Source organism: Phacochoerus africanus, chromosome 3 (assembly GCF_016906955.1).
Source record: "Phacochoerus africanus isolate WHEZ1 chromosome 3, ROS_Pafr_v1, whole genome shotgun sequence".
Taxonomy (NCBI): domain Eukaryota; kingdom Metazoa; phylum Chordata; class Mammalia; order Artiodactyla; family Suidae; genus Phacochoerus; species Phacochoerus africanus.
The window spans coordinates 52,373,876-52,391,002 of NC_062546.1; the positions used below are offsets into that span (position 1 = coordinate 52,373,876).

At 50.8% G+C, this 17,127-nt stretch overlaps 1 protein-coding gene across 2 annotated transcripts in view; it reads right to left on the minus strand.

The window, feature by feature from the left end:
• The window catches only part of IKBKB (inhibitor of nuclear factor kappa B kinase subunit beta), a 58,848-nt gene extending 42,399 nt beyond the window's left edge, over positions 1-16,449 (minus strand). Inside the window, exons 1-3 of one of the 2 annotated variants that reach the window (XM_047771788.1) lie at positions 16,338-16,449; positions 15,649-15,771; positions 1,131-1,225 (exon numbers count right to left, since the gene is read on the minus strand). In XM_047771788.1, coding sequence (XP_047627744.1) covers positions 1,131-1,225; positions 15,649-15,753 — 200 coding nt within the window. In that variant the 5' untranslated portion in view covers positions 15,754-15,771; positions 16,338-16,449. Of the gene's footprint in view, positions 1-1,130; positions 1,226-15,648; positions 15,772-16,030; positions 16,092-16,337 lie in introns of those variants that run through there. The other variant, XM_047771789.1, reaches the window with a different exon arrangement.
• Positions 16,450-17,127: the final 678 nt, after the last annotated feature.

Genomic DNA, 17,127 nt, shown 5'->3' on the forward strand with positions numbered 1-17,127 from the left:
GGCTCAAGCCCACACCCCGTCATCTGTGTCCTGAGAAGCTCGCCTGACACCACAGCTTGGAGCAGCCAAAGGCCCTGGAGAGCGGGCAGCGGGGGAGAGGGCTGAACCTGCCACTCACCTGGGGCCACCAGCCAGCACCCACCAACATCCACCCAGCACCCACCCCCGGGGCTATGAGTGCCAAGTGCGCAATGTAGTTTTCTTCAGAGGGCCCCTCGGCAAGTCCTCCCTGCACTTCCAAACTGCTTCTGGAAGCAGAGAAAGTGCAGGACTTCCAATCTCATGCCATTGGGTGGGGATGGGGTGTGTGTCTATGTGTGCAATGTGTGTAGGTGGTGTGTCTGGTGTGTGTATGTGGGTGTGGTATGTGGTGTGTCTGTGTGTGTGCTATGGTATGTGTATATGTGATGTGTGTGTGTATGTGCGTGTGGTGTGTGTGTGGTATGTGGTGTGTCTGTGTTTGTGGTGTGTATGTATGTGGTGTGTATACGTGGGATGTGTGGTATGTGTGTGTATTTGTGTGTGGAGGGTGGTGTGTATGTCTGTGTGGGGGTGTGTGTGCTGTGTTTGAGTGTGTATGTGGGGTGTGAGGTGTGTGTGTGCGCACGTGCACATGCAAACAAGGCGATGCCTCCCTTTCTCCAGAGGTTGGTGATGGAGCCCCCATTTGAGGGCCTGACTGGGTTGCAGGTTTCCCCACATTCCTTCCCGGCTGGGAGGGGGGCATCCACCTGATGGCCAGCAGCCAGGTCCCCACCCTGGAGGGAGAGACCCCAGCAACAGGTTCACAGCAGTGGACTCATGTTTATCACCTCAGAACTGGAAATATGGACAGAAAAAGGATTTTTGCTGACAAAGGAAAATGTGCCATGATGATGGCTGCTTTAAATAATTTAATATAGCAAATAAAACACACCAAGAGCCCCTTGATGGGGGAGATGGCCACTCCTCCAGAAGTCACCCATCTGGGCTGTCTGGCTGGTATCCTAACCGAGGGGCTGGGACTCAGGACTCTTGTCCAGACTCCAGATCCTCAAGCTCAGCGGGCTCCTCTGGCAGTCATTGCAACATCCCAGAGTCCCTTCCCACCCCACCCCACCCCCCGCAGTCCCCCCAGCCCCAAGGCTTACCTCCTCATGATCTGGATCTCCAGGCACCAGCGCTCACGGTTCCGGGGACTGAGCTCCTGCCGGCACTGCTTGATGGCGATCTGCTCGCCCGTTTCCTGCAGAGATGACACACTGGGGGGGTCAGACCCCAAACTGTCTCTCTAGGGCCCAAAGCACGGGCCAGGCTCCCGAGGTCCTGAGTCACCTCCAGCCCATCATGTGGGTCCCCACCAGCCCCAGCTCTTGGCCTGCCCTCTCCCCTGGGTCTCTATTCACTCCGGAGTCCACATGGGGTGGGGGTGGGGGTCTGCTGGACTTGACCTCCGACCCCATGCAAATGGCCCCTCTGTGCACTTGGCCCTCACTTCACATTCCCCCCTCTGGGGGAGTCTGTCTGCAGGAAGAACGTAAGCTGGCCTGGGAGACGGAACACAGGCTGCTTCAAATCCCAGTGCAGCCTTTTCCCAGCTCTGTGACCTTGGGTGGACCACTTGGTCTGGCTCAGTTTCTTCATCTGTAAAATGGGGAACATCAACACCCGACTCTCAGGGCTGTCAGGAGGCTGGGCCCAAGCAACGTTCGGCCCTTAGCGGGTGTTCAGTAACACGTGTCATGCAGGGACTCCTGGCATTTAGGGTCCTTTGGGGCTGGGCTCTGACCCGCCTCTTCACCACAGTCCTGCGACCCCACCCCAGGCATCCAATGCCGAGGCCAGGCCACCCATCTGGTTCCAAGCACTCTGGCCTCTGCTCTGGCTCCTACCCTTCTCTCTAAACAGGTGATGCCTCAGTGCATGACCTTACCTGTAGGGTCAGAGGGTTCCTGCCTCTTTTTTCTGTTAAACTACAGGCCTGCACAACCTGGTGTGTTTAGCCTCCAATGCAGTACCTGGCACAGTGCCCTCCATGGCAGGTGAGCGGGAGAGAAGGCAAGGAACACAATTCTCCTGAGTGACAGGCTGCCTGGGTCCAGGGGTCAACTCTTTCCTCCTCTCAATGTCCACAAGGAACCTGGGAGCCCTGGGACAGACTCAAGGGAGGGCCCTGAGGCAGCGGCGTAGGTGGCAGGGCAAATACTCAGCCACTGATCCTGAGCCCATTGGGTCCCTACAATGGCCAAGGGATAGCACCTGCTCTGGCTGTGGCTCTGGGGGCAGCAACGTGGGCACTGGCCCCACTATCAGCAAGCAAGCCGGCCTTGACTCCCTGTCCCCATCCTGCGGCAAGAAGCCCCCAGCAGCCCACAATCCACAAGCACCGAGGCAACCCAGGGCCTGCAGGATGGGTGGAGGATAAATCCAACAAGAAAAGGTCTCATTCAAGAAATACTACAAAGCCACAGTCATCAAAACAGTGTGGTACTGGTATCAAAACAGACACACAGACCAATGGAACAGAATAGAGGTCCAGGAAATAAACCCTGACACCTATGGTCAATTAATCTTTGACAAGGGAGGCAAGAACATCAAATGGGAAAAAGAAAGTCTATTCAGCAAGCATTGCTGGGAAACCTGGACAGCTGCATGCAAAGCAATGAAACTAGAACACACCCTCACACCATGCACAAAAATACACTCCAAATGGCTGAAAGACTTAAATATACGACAGGACACCATCAAACTCCTAGAAGAAAACAGAGGCAAAACACTCTCTGACATCAACATCATGAATATTTTCTCAGGTCAGTCTCCCAAAGCAATCGAAATTAGAGCAAAAATAAACCCATGGGACCTCATCAAACTGAAAAGCTTTTGCACAGCAAAGGAAACCCAAAAGAAAACAAAAAGACAACTTACAGAATGGGAGAAAATAGTGTCAAATGATGCAACCGACAAGGGCTTAATCTCTAGAATATATAAACAACTTATACAACCCAGCAGCAAAAAAGCCAATCAATCAATGGAAAAATGGGCAAAAGACCTGAATAGACATTTCTCCAAAGAAGATACACAGATGGCCAACAAACACATGAAAAAATGCTCAACATCGCTGGTTATAAGAGAAATGCAAATCAAAACTACCATGAAATATCACCTCACACCAGTCAGAATGGCCATCATTAATAAATCCACAAATAACAAGTGCTGGAGGGGCTGTGGAGAAAAGGGAACCCTCCTGCACTGTTGGTGGGAATGTAAACTGGTACAGCCACTATGGAGAACAGTTTGGCGATACCTTAGAAAGCTATACATAGAACTTCCATATGACCCCACAATCCCACTCTTGGGCATCTATCTGGACAAAACTCTACTTAAAAGAGACACGTGCACCCGCATGTTCATTGCAGCACTATTCACAATAGCCAGGACGTGGAAACAACCCAAATGTCCATCAACAGAGGATTGGATTCGGAAGATGTGGTATATATACACAATGGAATACTACTCAGCCATAAAAAAGAATGACATAATGCCATTTGCAGCAACATGGATGGAACTAGAGAATCTCATACTGAGTGAAATGAGCCAGAAAGACAAAGACAAATACCATATGATATCACTTATAACTGGAATCTGATATCCAGCACAAATGAACATCTCCTCAGAAAAGAAAATCATGGACTTGGAGAAGAGACTTGTGGCTGCCTGACGGGAGGGGGAGGGAGTGGGAGGGGTCAGGAGCTTGGGCTTATCAGACACAACTTAGAATAGATTTACAAGGAGATCCTGCTGAATAGCATTGAGAACTTTGTCTAGATACTCAACAACAGAACAAAGGGTAGGGAGAAAAATGAAAAAAAAATGTAATTGTAATGTATACATGTAAGGATAACCTGATCCCCTTGCTGTACAGTGGGAAAATAAAAAATAAAAAATAAAAAAAATTAAAAAAGAAAAGGTCTCAGAACGGAACTCAAATTCCACTGGTGCCCACCTGAAAGAGGAACATCCTAGAGGCCCTGGAGGGCCGTTCTCTGCTTATGACATAAAACTCGTGCTGTAAGGAATCCTAAGTCCTGTAGTGCAGGAATTCATCAGGACAGAATGGGACCTAACAGAGGCATGTGAGGACGTGGCGAGGCCCCTGAGTGCATGTGCTTCCTCAGGGCAGCTGACCTGCGGTCCAGCAGGCTGGCCACGATCCCTGTGGAACAAGGACCCACCCAGGAGGGAAAGGAAAATGGGCATCCCAGACAGAGTAGATGGTGTCCACTAAGACCCCTGACTCACTGGTCAACAGACCCATCCCTGAAACCAACGTATAAGGATAGAAGCTTCAGGAATAAGAGGGAAGCATCTTTTGACTGACAGCTCCAAGGCCTGAAACAGGCACATCCAACACCTCCAGGGCATGCTTGAGCGGCTTTTAACATATCCCCACATTGCCATGGTTAAGCCCTCCATTATGTAGTTACATCACATGCTTTCTTTTCTCCCCTTGCCTCCCCTCCCCTCCTCTTCCCTCCTCTCCTCTCTCTCTCTCTCACTCTCTTGCTTTCTTGCACCTTCAGCAGATGGATGTTCCCAGGCTAGGCAGGGGTCGAATCGGAGCTATAGCTGCCAGCCACAGCAACTCAGGATCTGAGCCGCATCTGCGATCCACACCATAGCTGATGGCAACGCTGGATCCTTAACCCATTGAGCAAGACCAGGGATCAAACTCGCATCCTCATGGATACTAGGTTCAATATCGCTGAGCCACAACGGGAACTCCTCTATTCTTTTCTGCCACATCTGTGGCATGCAGAAGTTCCCGGGCCAGGGATTGAACCCATGCCATAGCAGTGACCCAAGCCACTGCAGTGCCAACTCCAGATCCTTAAACCCACTGTGACACCAGGGAACCCCGTGTCAACTTTTAACAGCTCAGATACAATTCACATAGCATACAACCCATCCATTTAAAGCAGACACTTTAAGGGTCTGGGGTACATTCAGAGCAATATGGTCAAAGCCACAATTGATTTTATTTTATTATTTATTTATTTTTCTTTTTAGCGCCACAACTGTGGCCTATGGAAGGTCCTAGGCTAGGGGTCGAATCGGAGCTGCAGCTGCTGGCCTATGCCACAACCATGGCAACAATGGATCCAAGCTGCATCTGCGACTTACACCACAGCTGGCAGCAACGCCGGATCCTTAACCCACTGAGCGAGGCCAGAGATGGAACCTGCATCCTCACAGACACTATGGCAGATTCTTAACCCATTGAGCCACAAAAGGAACTCCCAAAGCCATAATCAAATTGAGAATATGTTCACCACCCCCTAAAGAAACCCCACCTACATTAGCTGTACCTCCCCATTTCCCCCGAAATCCCCTACCCCTAGGCAAACAGCAATCTACTTTCTGTCTCTACAGACTCAGCTGTTCTGGACATTTCATACAAATGTGATTGTACAAGAAGTGGTCTTTGTTTTTTTTTTCTTTTTTTTTCTTTTCTTTTTTTTTTGCTTTTTAGGGCTGCACCTGTAGCACACAGAAATTCCCAAGCTAGGGGTCAAATCAGAGCTACAGCTGATGGCCTACACCACAGCCACTCAAACGCCAGATCGGAGCCGTGTCTGCAACCTACAGCACAGCTCATGGTAACGTTGGGTCCTTAACCTAATGAGAGGGGCTCGCTGCCCTTGATTAAGAAACAGGCGCCCTCCCTTGCGAAGTCTGAGCTCCAAAAACCTAGAAAGGGAGAGTCTTGTTAAGTCTCAACCTGGATCCTGCCCTCTTTCACCCAGCACAGCATCCCTGAGGCCCCCTGGTGCAGTGGTGGTGGCCCATGCCCGCCTCTGTGCCCATGCTCCCTGGTGCTGTCTGGGACAGCAGGCGCTGACAGCCAGGCTCTGCCACACCATCCACCGACTTTGCTGTGAGCCCTGATCTTGTGGTGGGATTCAGAGGCACTCTTGAAGAGCTGACCTCTTTCAACAACTGTTAATCCTGTCCTCCAAGCTGGTCAGTACAGTCATACAAGTGACTTTGGGCGGAAGTCCATCCAGTACTGCTCAAGAATTAGGAAACACGTCCAGGGGCCACCACTTCTTCCGTGCTGTACAGTCTGCTACATCTCACAAGAGGTTCTGCCCCCTATACCGTGAACTTCCCAATTCCTCTGCTCTCAAACTGATTTGAATCTGCTTTCAAGTTTCACTTCCCATTAGCGTTCAGACTTGAACGTTTTTGCCCTGTTCGGTAACTTCTCAAGCAGCTGCTCTGACATGTACAGAGGCTTGTTTCCAGGTAGTGGGGGATCCGCACAAAACCCCAGATGTGGGTGTCAAGGTCTACACACAGGAGAAGGCAAACCAGCCAGGCTGTACGATGAAGGAACACTGCTGGGAGCGTCCACACAGCATGGGAAGTCGTGATGGATGGTATTTTAAGCAACAGTTTAGTAGAAGATATTGCAACTCATGGTGTGTTACCTCAGAATGACTCTGAGTTTAAATCCAGACATTCAAAAATCTGCACCTCTTTTTTTTTTTTTTTTTTTTTTTGCCTTTTAGGGCCACACCAACAGCATCTGGAAGTTTCCTGGCTAGGGGTGGAACTGGAGCTGCAGCTGCCAGCCTACACCACAGCCACAGCCACACCGGATCTGAGCCATGTTTTCGATCTACATCACAGCTCGCGGCAATGCCAGATCCTTAACCCAGAGACTGAGGCCAGGGATCAAACCCTCATCCTCATGGATACTAGTTGGGTTTGTTACCCCTGAGCCAAAATGGCAACTATTTTAACTTCAATACACAGGACAGTGTATTCACTTTCTTTTGCTGCTACAACAAACTGTCACCAGCTTACTGGTTTAACACAGCACAGATTTCTTTCCCAGAAGTTCTAGACGTCAGAAGTCTGGCAAGGGTCTCACTGGGCTAAAGTCAAGATGTTGGCGGGCTGCATCCCCTTTTGGAGGGTTCAGGGAAGAATTCGTCTCCTTGTCTGTTCAGGCTTGGCTTCTTCGGGCTGCTTGCATCCTCATGGCTCCTTTCCCCATCCTCAAAGACAGCAGTGACCAGTTGAGTCTTGGTGGTTGCATCACTCTGTCACTGCCTCTCCGGCCTCCCTCTTCCACTTTTTTTTTTTTGTCTTTTTGGCTACACCCATGGCTGAGGAAGTTCCTGGGTCAGGGATGGAACCCAAGCCACAGCAGTGACCTGAGCTACAGCAGTGATAGTACCAGATCCTTAATCGCAAGGCCACCAGGGAACTCCTCCCTCTTCCACTTTTAACGACCCTTGTGATTACAGTGGGTCCATCCAGTTCATCCAGGATAATCTTCCCATCTAAGGCCAGCTGATTAACAACCTTAATTCCCTTCTGCCACGTAACATGACATAGTCATAGACTCAGGGGATTAAGATACAGACATCTTTGGGAGAGGCCATTATTCTGCTGAGCATAAATAGTATGCTTCCTTCATAAAGGGGACAGATAAACCAAACCCAAAAGGTAGATTTATTTTTTTCTTTTTTATGGCTGCACCTGTGGCATATGGAAATTCCCAGGCTAGGGGCTGAACCGGAGTGGCAGCTGCCGACTGACACCACAGCTTGTGGCAACGCCAGATCCTTAACCTGCTGAGCGAGGCCAGAGATTAAACCCACATCCTCGCGCTGTGTAGGGTTCTTAATATGCTGAGCCACAACGGGAACTCCCCAGAAGGTAGATTTATTGCCTTAGAAAATACGTTGGGGAATTGGTCTCTACCAATGTATACACTGGCTGACTGCAGAGAACTGCAGCCTCTTGCCTAGCACAAAGACCAGCACTAATACACAGCTGTCACCTGGCCCATCCCAGAATCCAGGAATAAATTCTGACATTGAAGATGATTTCAAAGACTGAAGATCTGACATTGGCCTCAACATCCCAACGCAACCTAAGGAGTGAACTTATGACACAAACATGAAACGACTGCGCAAAACAACTGACTCTATACTCTGGACAGCCCAGCTCTGTCCTGCAGTTGGAGGGGAAACCCTGACTTTCTAGGCCTCAGAATGTCCCAGCTTTTCTCACACAGGCCCTCTAGGAAGTACCGTAAAACATTTCCAGCTTTTCCATGAGTAATGTTTCACTTGAAACAGAAATCCAAGTAGAACGACCTTCTGTTGCTAAAAACGTACCTGGCTCTGGAAAGCAAAATTCAACGCAATAGAAACAGACAACAAAGAAACAGAAACCCTGAAGCCCTGGGAAGTCTGTTCTCCAGCAGCAAAGAAACACAAGAGCATGGATGACTTTCCCTGGAACCTCCCACTCTCAACTCAGTTCTCTGGAAACCTAACCTTGGCCTGAACCATCTCATACAAACGTGAGCATACCATGAAGTGGGGGTGGGGGCACCATTCTGAGACCACCGGAAGGTGCTGTAGAAGTGAGATAGAAGGTGAACCTATAAAGGAACTGGCCCTCGGCCACTTTCTAATGACTCAGGGACACTCACAGGAAGCCAACTCACAGGTCCCCCAAACCCTCAGGTTGGGAAGTTGACTCCTGTTACCATGGCAACCACTCAGCCAGTCACTGCGGTCTATTAGAAACACAGGGTATTAGAAATACCTTCCTTGTTCCTTCTCAGGTCCTGCCCTCCAAGATGAATGTTTCCAGGAGAAGGTGGGAAGCTGGGCCCAGGGAGATTCTCGGGACAGAACCCAGGCCACAGAGTTAGAAGGCTGAGGTCTGGCTGCAGCTTCACCTCCGACTCAACAGCAGTGATCGGTCTATGCTGAAACAGCTGACTCCAACCCACTCCCTTTGGTGTAAACACCCAATGGGCACAGTGGCTTCCAAACCCACTACAGGGGCTCAGGGGTGGACCCCTTGTCCTTCACCTTGTGGATATGTGTCCTTGAGCCCATTACTTAAGCTTCCAGGTCTTTATCCACAAGGCGGAGAAGACTCTGCCCTGTCCGACGCTGTCAGCTGAAATGAGACAGAGCGTCTGATACGCAGTGGCCCCTGAGTATGCACGGTACCATTTCCTTGCCAGATGGCGCTCTGCCCATTCGACTCGCCTTCTCTGCTCCTGTCACATGAACCACAGCCCACCTCCTATCAGGTCCTGCCTAAGAGGCCTTCTACCACCTCTGAGCATTCCAGAGGCAGTGGGGACAAAGCACCCAGCGCAACTGGCAACGACACTCTCGATAAACAGCCACGGTCACGTCCATATGATCTGTGCTCACAGTGACACGTGTTTTATATGTTTCTAAGTGTCCCTTTTATGATCTCGACTGGAGCATAAGCACATTAATTCTGGGTTGGCTCTTTTTTCCTGATGGACCCCTGGTGGCGCTCAGGCCAGCACTCAAAGTCTCTAAGACTCCAGGACACGAAGGCTAGAGTGAGCTGAGTGTCGCCCAGTGAGAGGACGGCTAAGAGCCAGCACTGCTTCTAGAGTGAGAACCGGGGCATCCTCTGGGACCCAGGGCAGCACTCCTCAGCCTCCTTCCCACCACAGCACCCAGAGAATGTGCTACTGGCAAAGCACCCTGCCTCGTCTAGATGTTTTCAGGGGGTGGTGGCCCCAGGTCTGGCCCAGGCATGCTGAGGGCAGAGGGGATCAGCATCTCAGCTTTTTCCAAACCCATGTGGGAGGTTGTGGCTGGAAGCCCTGATGCTGCCAACACCGGAGCCAGGACTTGAACCCGGGGTCTGTGTGGCCACGAGCCCTGGGGTTTTCTCCCTGTTACTCCTGAAAGGTCTGTAGGCCGAGGTCACCCTGGTCACCTCCTCTTCTTAATGTTTAAAAAACATCTTACTGAAAATATCAGCCCATCCCAGCAGTGCTGACCTTTGAGCTGAAAGTTTGAGGGAGCAGCCACACAGCAAGGATTGTCAAGGCCATGCCCGGTAAGAGAATCAAGACTCAGGGAGATGGGTGGCGTGGCCTTTTACACAATCTTCCTTTCCCAAGAAATAATCACTTGAGGGTCCTCTGCTTAGCGAGCAAGATTGATCCTTTTTTCCTTTTAGTGCTTCAAGGTTGTTTAGACTGACGGTGGACAACTGAGCCTGTTCCAGGGGTGTCCCTGACCTTGGATCCCCACCATGGAAAAGCCACAAGCCAGTGAAGGAGGCAAGAGGTTGGGATTTGAACAAATGTAGGTTCAGGAGATTCCAGCTCCTTTACTGACTAGCTTAGCCTCTTTGGGTACATGATCTCTATGCCTTAGTTTCCTCGGTTATAAATGGGAGTAAAGATAACAGTATTTCCGTTTTGGATATTGTGCAGAATAGAGATAAAGCATGTGAAATACTTGGCCCAAGCCTGCATTTAGTATGTTCTCAATAAATGATGGGTCTGATCATTAGGCATCACTTACCTGACTGAGGACCAATGGTTAGGTCCTTTCATGGAACTTCTCTTTTTGTTTGTTTGTTTGTTTGTTTTTATGGCCACGCCTGTGGCATATGGAAATTTTCTGGGCTAAGGGTCAAATCGGAGCTGCAGCTGACGGCCTACGCCATACCCACAGCAACCCCAGATCTGAGCTGCATCTGCAACTTGTGGCAACCCCATATCCTTAACCCACTGAGCGAGGCCCGGGATTGACACTGCATCCTCACAGGAGTCCTTAATCTGCTGAGCCACAACAGGAACTCCTGGAATTTCTCTTGTGATGACACAAAAAATATTCTCTCTTGTAGACAAAGGACACTGAGAACCAGGAAAATGTACACAGTTATCACATTAAGTATAGCAGCACTGCCTGAAAGGAGTTGCATAACTACCACTCAATCCCAGCTGCTTTCCTCAAGATGCCCTTAACAGAGAGCACTCCGCTCTGCTCTGATTCTGAATACCAATGAAAGAACCTCCCCTAAGCACCCAGGGCAGCCCCAGGGATTCCCCCGGGTAAGGGGTGACCCAGGAGAACCTGGAGAGCTTCCTGGACGGAGCCTGGCCTTGAGCAAGTGTTCACGAAGCAATTGGGGAACTGTGGACGCCCCTTACTCGGCCCCTCACCCCACCATCATGTCCTGCCCATCTCACCTCTAAAGAGCTCTTAAGGGAGTTCTTGTCGTGGCTCAGTGGCAATGAACCCAACTAGTATCTGTGAGGATCCCTGGCCTTGCTCAGTGGGTTAAGGATCTGGTGTTGCCGTGAGCTGTGGTGAGGTCACAGATACGGCTCAGATCTGGCATTGCTGTGGCTGTGGTGTAGGGTGGCAGCTGCAGTTCCAATTGGACCCCTAGCCTGAGAACTTCCATATGCTGTGGGTGCAGCCTTAAAAAGACAAAAAAAAAAAAAATCTCTTAAACCTGCCCACTCCCCTTCACCTCCACCACCACCAGCCCAGTCCATTCTCATACCAGATTCTCTGAAAACCTCCTGACTGGTCTCCCCACATGACAGGTCAGTGCCAGTGGGGTCCCAGAACCAGATCCCCAGAGCCAAGGGTTAATATTCAGGAATTTGGTGAGAAAGGCTGTTCAGCTGTCAGGGGCTGGAAATAAGGCACAGTGTGGGAGTCAGTACCCTGCAGAAGTCAGGGCGTTTTTTTTGGACACCGACTTCTTAGCCCAGAACTGCCCCGCCCCCTTCCAGCGAGTGCCCGCAGTCAGAGCGGGACTCCCTTCAGCAGCGTCCTCCTTGGCGGGGCCTGATGCCAGCCCCTCACCCCTTCTGCTCACATCTGCCTGCCATGACCTAGCCCTCGCCAGGGGCTCCGAACAGGCTGCACCCTCGGCCTGGAACCCCCTGTCCACTTTCTCTGCCTGGCTAACCTCTACCAACCCTTGCGCCTCCCGTCTAGTGCTGCTTTCCTGGAGACCCCCTGACTGACCCCACCCCCTGGCCTGAGGTCTCACTGCACTGGGCCCCTCTCCTGGGTCACGATTATCACAGTTGGGAGCTTACATTTATAAGACTTGATTAATGGTGCTTTCCCTTCTCCAGGAATCCACTTTATCAAGAAGTGGATGATTTTGTGCCCCAAACACGTGCAGAACATAAACGGAGTCGCTATGGGGGAACAGAAAGAAACCCAAAGGCAGACAGAGCCCAGGCTGATCAAGAACACTTCTGCACAGACAAAAAGGCAGCGCACAGGGGCTGTCGAAGGAAGCCCGGGAGAACCATGCCCACAGGCTGAAGAGAACTGTGCTCGGTCTGTGGAGGAGGTGGGCTTCAGCCCGTCCTGTAGGAATGGGCAGAATTTACAAGACATCCAGGAGACATAGGCTTGTCCCAGAGAGGGCTCGGCGGACTGATCTGCTGGGAGTTCACAGGGGAGAGGCAGGGAGGGGAGGCGCTTCCAATGGCAGAAGGAGAGCTTGGCTTTTGGCTTTTTTTAAAAAAAGGAGTTCCCACCATGGTGCAGTGGGTTAAGGATCTGACTGCAGCAGCTCAGGTCACTGTGGATTTCGATCCCTGGCCCAGTGCAGGGGGTTAAAGGCTCTGGCATTGCCACAGCTGTGGCTTAGATGCAATCCCTGGCAGCTTCCATATGCCGCGGATGCAGCCATAAAATAAAAAAAATAAAAACAAAAATTAAGAACAAATTAGGAGTTCCCGCTGTGTCACAATGGGATTGGTGGCATCTCTGCAGCACCAGGATGCAGGTTTGATTCCCGGCCCAGCCCAGTGGGTTAAAGGATCTAGAGTTGCCTTAGGTCGCAACTGAGGCTCGGATCTGATCCCTGTTCTGGGAACTCCATATGCCATTGGGCAGCCAAGAAAGAAAAAAATGAATAAATAAATAAAAAAGAACAAACTAAGTTTCTGAACAGGAGAAGGAACGCAAAAGTAGTAATTCTAGAAGATGAATACACACACACACTCATAGCTGTAAAACCAGCAACAAACTCCATCTGTTGACAGCTTTTTGAGCCCCGAAAGAAGACAAAGGCCAGTTGGGGTGAGAGATGGCAGACAAGTGGCCCATCCTGACAGTTTGGGTTTTTTTTGGTGGTTTTTTTTTTTTTTTTTTTGCTTTTTAGGTCTGTACCTGCGGCACATAGAAGTTCCCAAGCTAGGGGCTGAGCCAGAGCTGCAGCTGCCGGCCTATGTCACAGCCACAGCAACTTGGGATGTGAGCCACATCTGCGACCTACACCACAGCTCACAGCAATGCCAGATCCTTAACCCACTGAGTGAGGCCAGGGATTAAACCTGCATCCTCATGGATACTAGTCATGTTCGTAACCCACTGAGCCACTACCAGAACTCCCTTGATAGAAATTTTTTTGAAGGAAGCCAAGACGTATCTAGTCCAGCTGTAGTGGGACCTTTGCTGTAGTCAAGACTCTAACAGCCCCAGCCTGTGTGCAAGCAGCCCAGCCCAGGTCTGTGTGGGGCTGTGGAAGGATCTGGCTCTTCTGTGGCGAGGCCAGGCCTCTGGTTGCCCAGCCAACCACAGGGTTTGCTGAGGTCAGAGTTTCCCAGGCGAGTGTGAGAATTACCGCCTGCCCACCTGACTTCTGCCCTCCAGCTCTGGCCCCCACATTCCTCCAGGGACTGTTCCATCTGCTCAGAGCTGACAGGATACAGTGCAGGGCCTCAAATGTCTTCCAACTGATAGAGAGGGGTGGCTGCCCAGTGGCCTGGATGACCCTCCCTGTGGTAGGAAACCTGCCATCTCTTCAGTCCAGAGATGTGCTTGCTGGCCTTGTTTAAAAAGAAGGCGCCCTCCCTCAGGGGCTTTGGGGTGTCTGAACTTGGAGTCAAGAAGCTAATTTTAGCTATTTGATGGGTGATGGCTACCTTTGAGCCAATATACAATACTGGAATCCAAAAAAATTCAGAAGAAATTAAGTCTTCCTGATACTAAGTGTACAGCACCCTCCTTGGATCAGCTGTCTCCTCTGACACTCGAGGTACCCCAAGGAAAAAGGGCATTCCACGGGCAAGGGGTGGACAGAGGCATGCGGGGACATGGGGCAGGTTCTGTGTGCCCCACTGAGGTAGATTTATAGATGATATTATGCAATTTTTTTTTTTGGTCTTTTTGCCATTTCTTGGGCCGCTCCTGCGGCATATGGAGGTTTCCAGGCTAGGGGTCAAATCAGAGCTGTAGCCGCCAGCCTATGCCAGAGCCACAGCAACAGGGGATCCGAGCTGAGTCTGCAACCTATACCACAGCTCATGGCAATGCCAGATCCTTAACCCACTGAGCAAGGCCAGGGATCGAACCCGCAACCTCATGGTTCCTAGTTGGATTCGTTAACCACTGAGCCATGAAGGGAACTCTGATGTTATGCAATTTTAAATAACATAACTCATAAGATGGATGAGCAGCTTGGAGCTCCCCATGGAGAAAGTCAGTGCATATAACACCAAAGTGAATGGGAATATGGAAGAATTAACACTGTGGTGTGAGAAACTCAGGGCAGACACATAAGGAATAAAATCAGTGAGGCTCTGGAGTTCCCACTGTGGTGCAGTGGGTTAAGTCGCTGCAGAGACACCAGCTGGGGCAGTGGGTTAAAGGAGCCAGTGTTGCCACGGCCTCAGCTCAGATTCAGTCCTTGGCCCAGGAACTTCTATATGCCGCAGGTGCAACCAAAACAAACAAACAAACAAACAAACCAGTGAGGATCTCCCAGAACTAAAGACAAATCGGTCCAAATGATTTAAAATTGTTAATAACTATTTGAAATGAAGATGTTCATCCACCATCCCTAGCAATAATTCTCACTTTTGTGTGTATCCATATAATTCATGTTTGAAGTATGGCAAACAACACTGGGAAGACACCATAATTGGTAGATATTTAAAATATTTTTCAAATTAATTTTTTTTCTTTTTTGGCCGCTCTGTGGCACACGGAGTTCCCCGACCAGTGATCAGATCTGAGCTGCAGTTGCAACCTAAGCTGCAGCTGCAGCAATGCCAAAGCCTTAACCCACTGTCCCAGGCCTGGCATTGAACCTGCATCCTAGCGCTCCCAAAACACCGCCAAAACTGTTGCACCACAGCAGGAACTCCTCAAATTAATTTTTAAAACATAAATAATAAAACATTTAGAAATGTTTTATTATTTTCACCCTTTAGATCTTTCTATATTTTGGTAGCTTTCATAATGTGATATATGTATTGTGTATATTAGTAGGTGATAGTTTAGTGTTAGCATAGCTACGTAATTTTAAATACATAGAATTGAAGCTGAAAGCTTACTTTTTTTTAGGGCTGCACCTGCAGCATATGGAAGTTCCGTGCTAGGGGTTCAATTGGAGCTGCAGCTACTGGACACAGCCACAGCAACTCAGGATCCGAGCCACGTCTGCAACCTGCACTACAGCTCACAGCAATGTGGAATCCTTAACCCCCTGGGCAAGGCCAGGGATCAAACCTGAGTCCTCATAGATACTAGGCTGGTTCGTTACCATTGAGCCACAACAGGAACTTTGAAAATTTACTTTGCTTTATTTTTTTTAACTATTTATTTAGGTGGCATAGTCAATAAAGCTTGGAGATCCTGAACCTAGAGTCAGGTCAGGAGCCCTTGACGCCCCCTGCCCAGGCTCCTTCTCTCATGAAGTCCATGGCCAAGGCAAGCCCCATTCCCAAGGAGCAGAGGCAGGGAGCAGAAGTCTGCACCCACAACTCCCCAAACCTGCCACCCCCGCTCTTCCCAGCAGCACAGGGCCTACCTGATTGTGCCATCGGATGACGTTCCCAAATCCCCCTGTCCCAAGCCGTTCTTTCATTTCCCAGGCCCCACATGTTTGGGTTGTCAGGGAAGGTGACCAGCTCATAGTGATGTCCTGCTAACTCTGTAAGCAATTCGGGGCGGGGGACAAAAAGTGATGGTTAAGAAAAAATGGAACTCAAGGGCATGGACAAAGTAAGAGATACCATGGCCCTTCCATGTGAAAGAGAAAAATCGGAACTGGTTTTTATCTTGTAAATAAACCAGGCCGTTTGGTTTTGCTTTTAGTAGGAAACTCCTGTCTTCCCCCCCACTCCCAACCTCCCGCCCCCCCTCAAGCTGCATGGAAGCAGAAGGGAGGAGAGGCCCTCAAACTACAAGACCTGAAAGGGGATCCCAAGCCGGACCCCGGCCGGGCGCCCTGCCCTGGTGGCCGGGACGCCTCCCCTTCAGCTCCCCGCGGTCTTGCGTCACCGCGGCGTGGACGAATCACGGCCCCGGCCCGGGCTCCCACCTCGCTGCCACCACCCGGCGCCACCCCGCCAGGGCCGGGCTCGGGGGGCCTTCAGCTCCCACCTCCAACAGGAACTCGCCGACTCAGGCCCCACGAGAGCATCTCCGGGGGCCTAGGAGAGATGGGGTGCTAGCTCGCCCGGCAGGTGACACCGGCCGCCCGCCCAAGGGACTCACCTGGCGGCGGGACGCGGGCGGGGGCGCGGGTGGGGGCGCCACCCCAAAGACATTGAAGTGCGGGAACCTCCAACCCACCCGCTGAGCGCCACTTCCTCAAACACTTCCTGCTCTGACGTCACGGAGCACGTGGCGCGCGGCCCAGGCCACGCCCATCCCCGCCCCCGCTCCGCCCTCCGGGCTGGGGACCAGCCCTAAAATCCATCGTAAAAGGCGGGAGTTTCCTTTAGAGTACAGCTTCGACCTGAGCGATTCCTGTGACCGGGTAGATGGGGATTTCCTCACCCAGCCCTTCGGGGGTCAGCCTGACCTGCTTCCTAGACTTATTATGGGGGGAATTTCCCAGCCCCCGCCGGGATTGATTTAGGGACAGTTTACAAGAATTGTCGTGGCAGCCTGTCCTGGGACTGTGCTCCCTCGTCCCCCTGTCTGGAGGCTCCTTGGCTCTTTTCATAAATCACACCTGTAGTCCCTAGACGTGACAGCCCCCTCTCCACCCTTAAAAAAATAAAGAATGGGGGGAAAAATCTGGTGGTTTAATACTAAACTGCAGTTTAAGCCCCAGGGACGTGCGGAAATTTTGAGAATAGCTCTCAGTCCCGGGGTTAATGATTCTCACCTCCCTACTTGGCATCATAAGGGTGTGTGTGTGTTGGCAGGAGAAAAATCATCAAAGGCAACCTGAGGAGTGCTTACTAAGTGCCAGGCACTGTCTAAACTCTGTACTTGGGTTTCCTCATTCAAATTGGACAGTAGTGCAGTATTATTATTACCCCATTTAACAGATGAG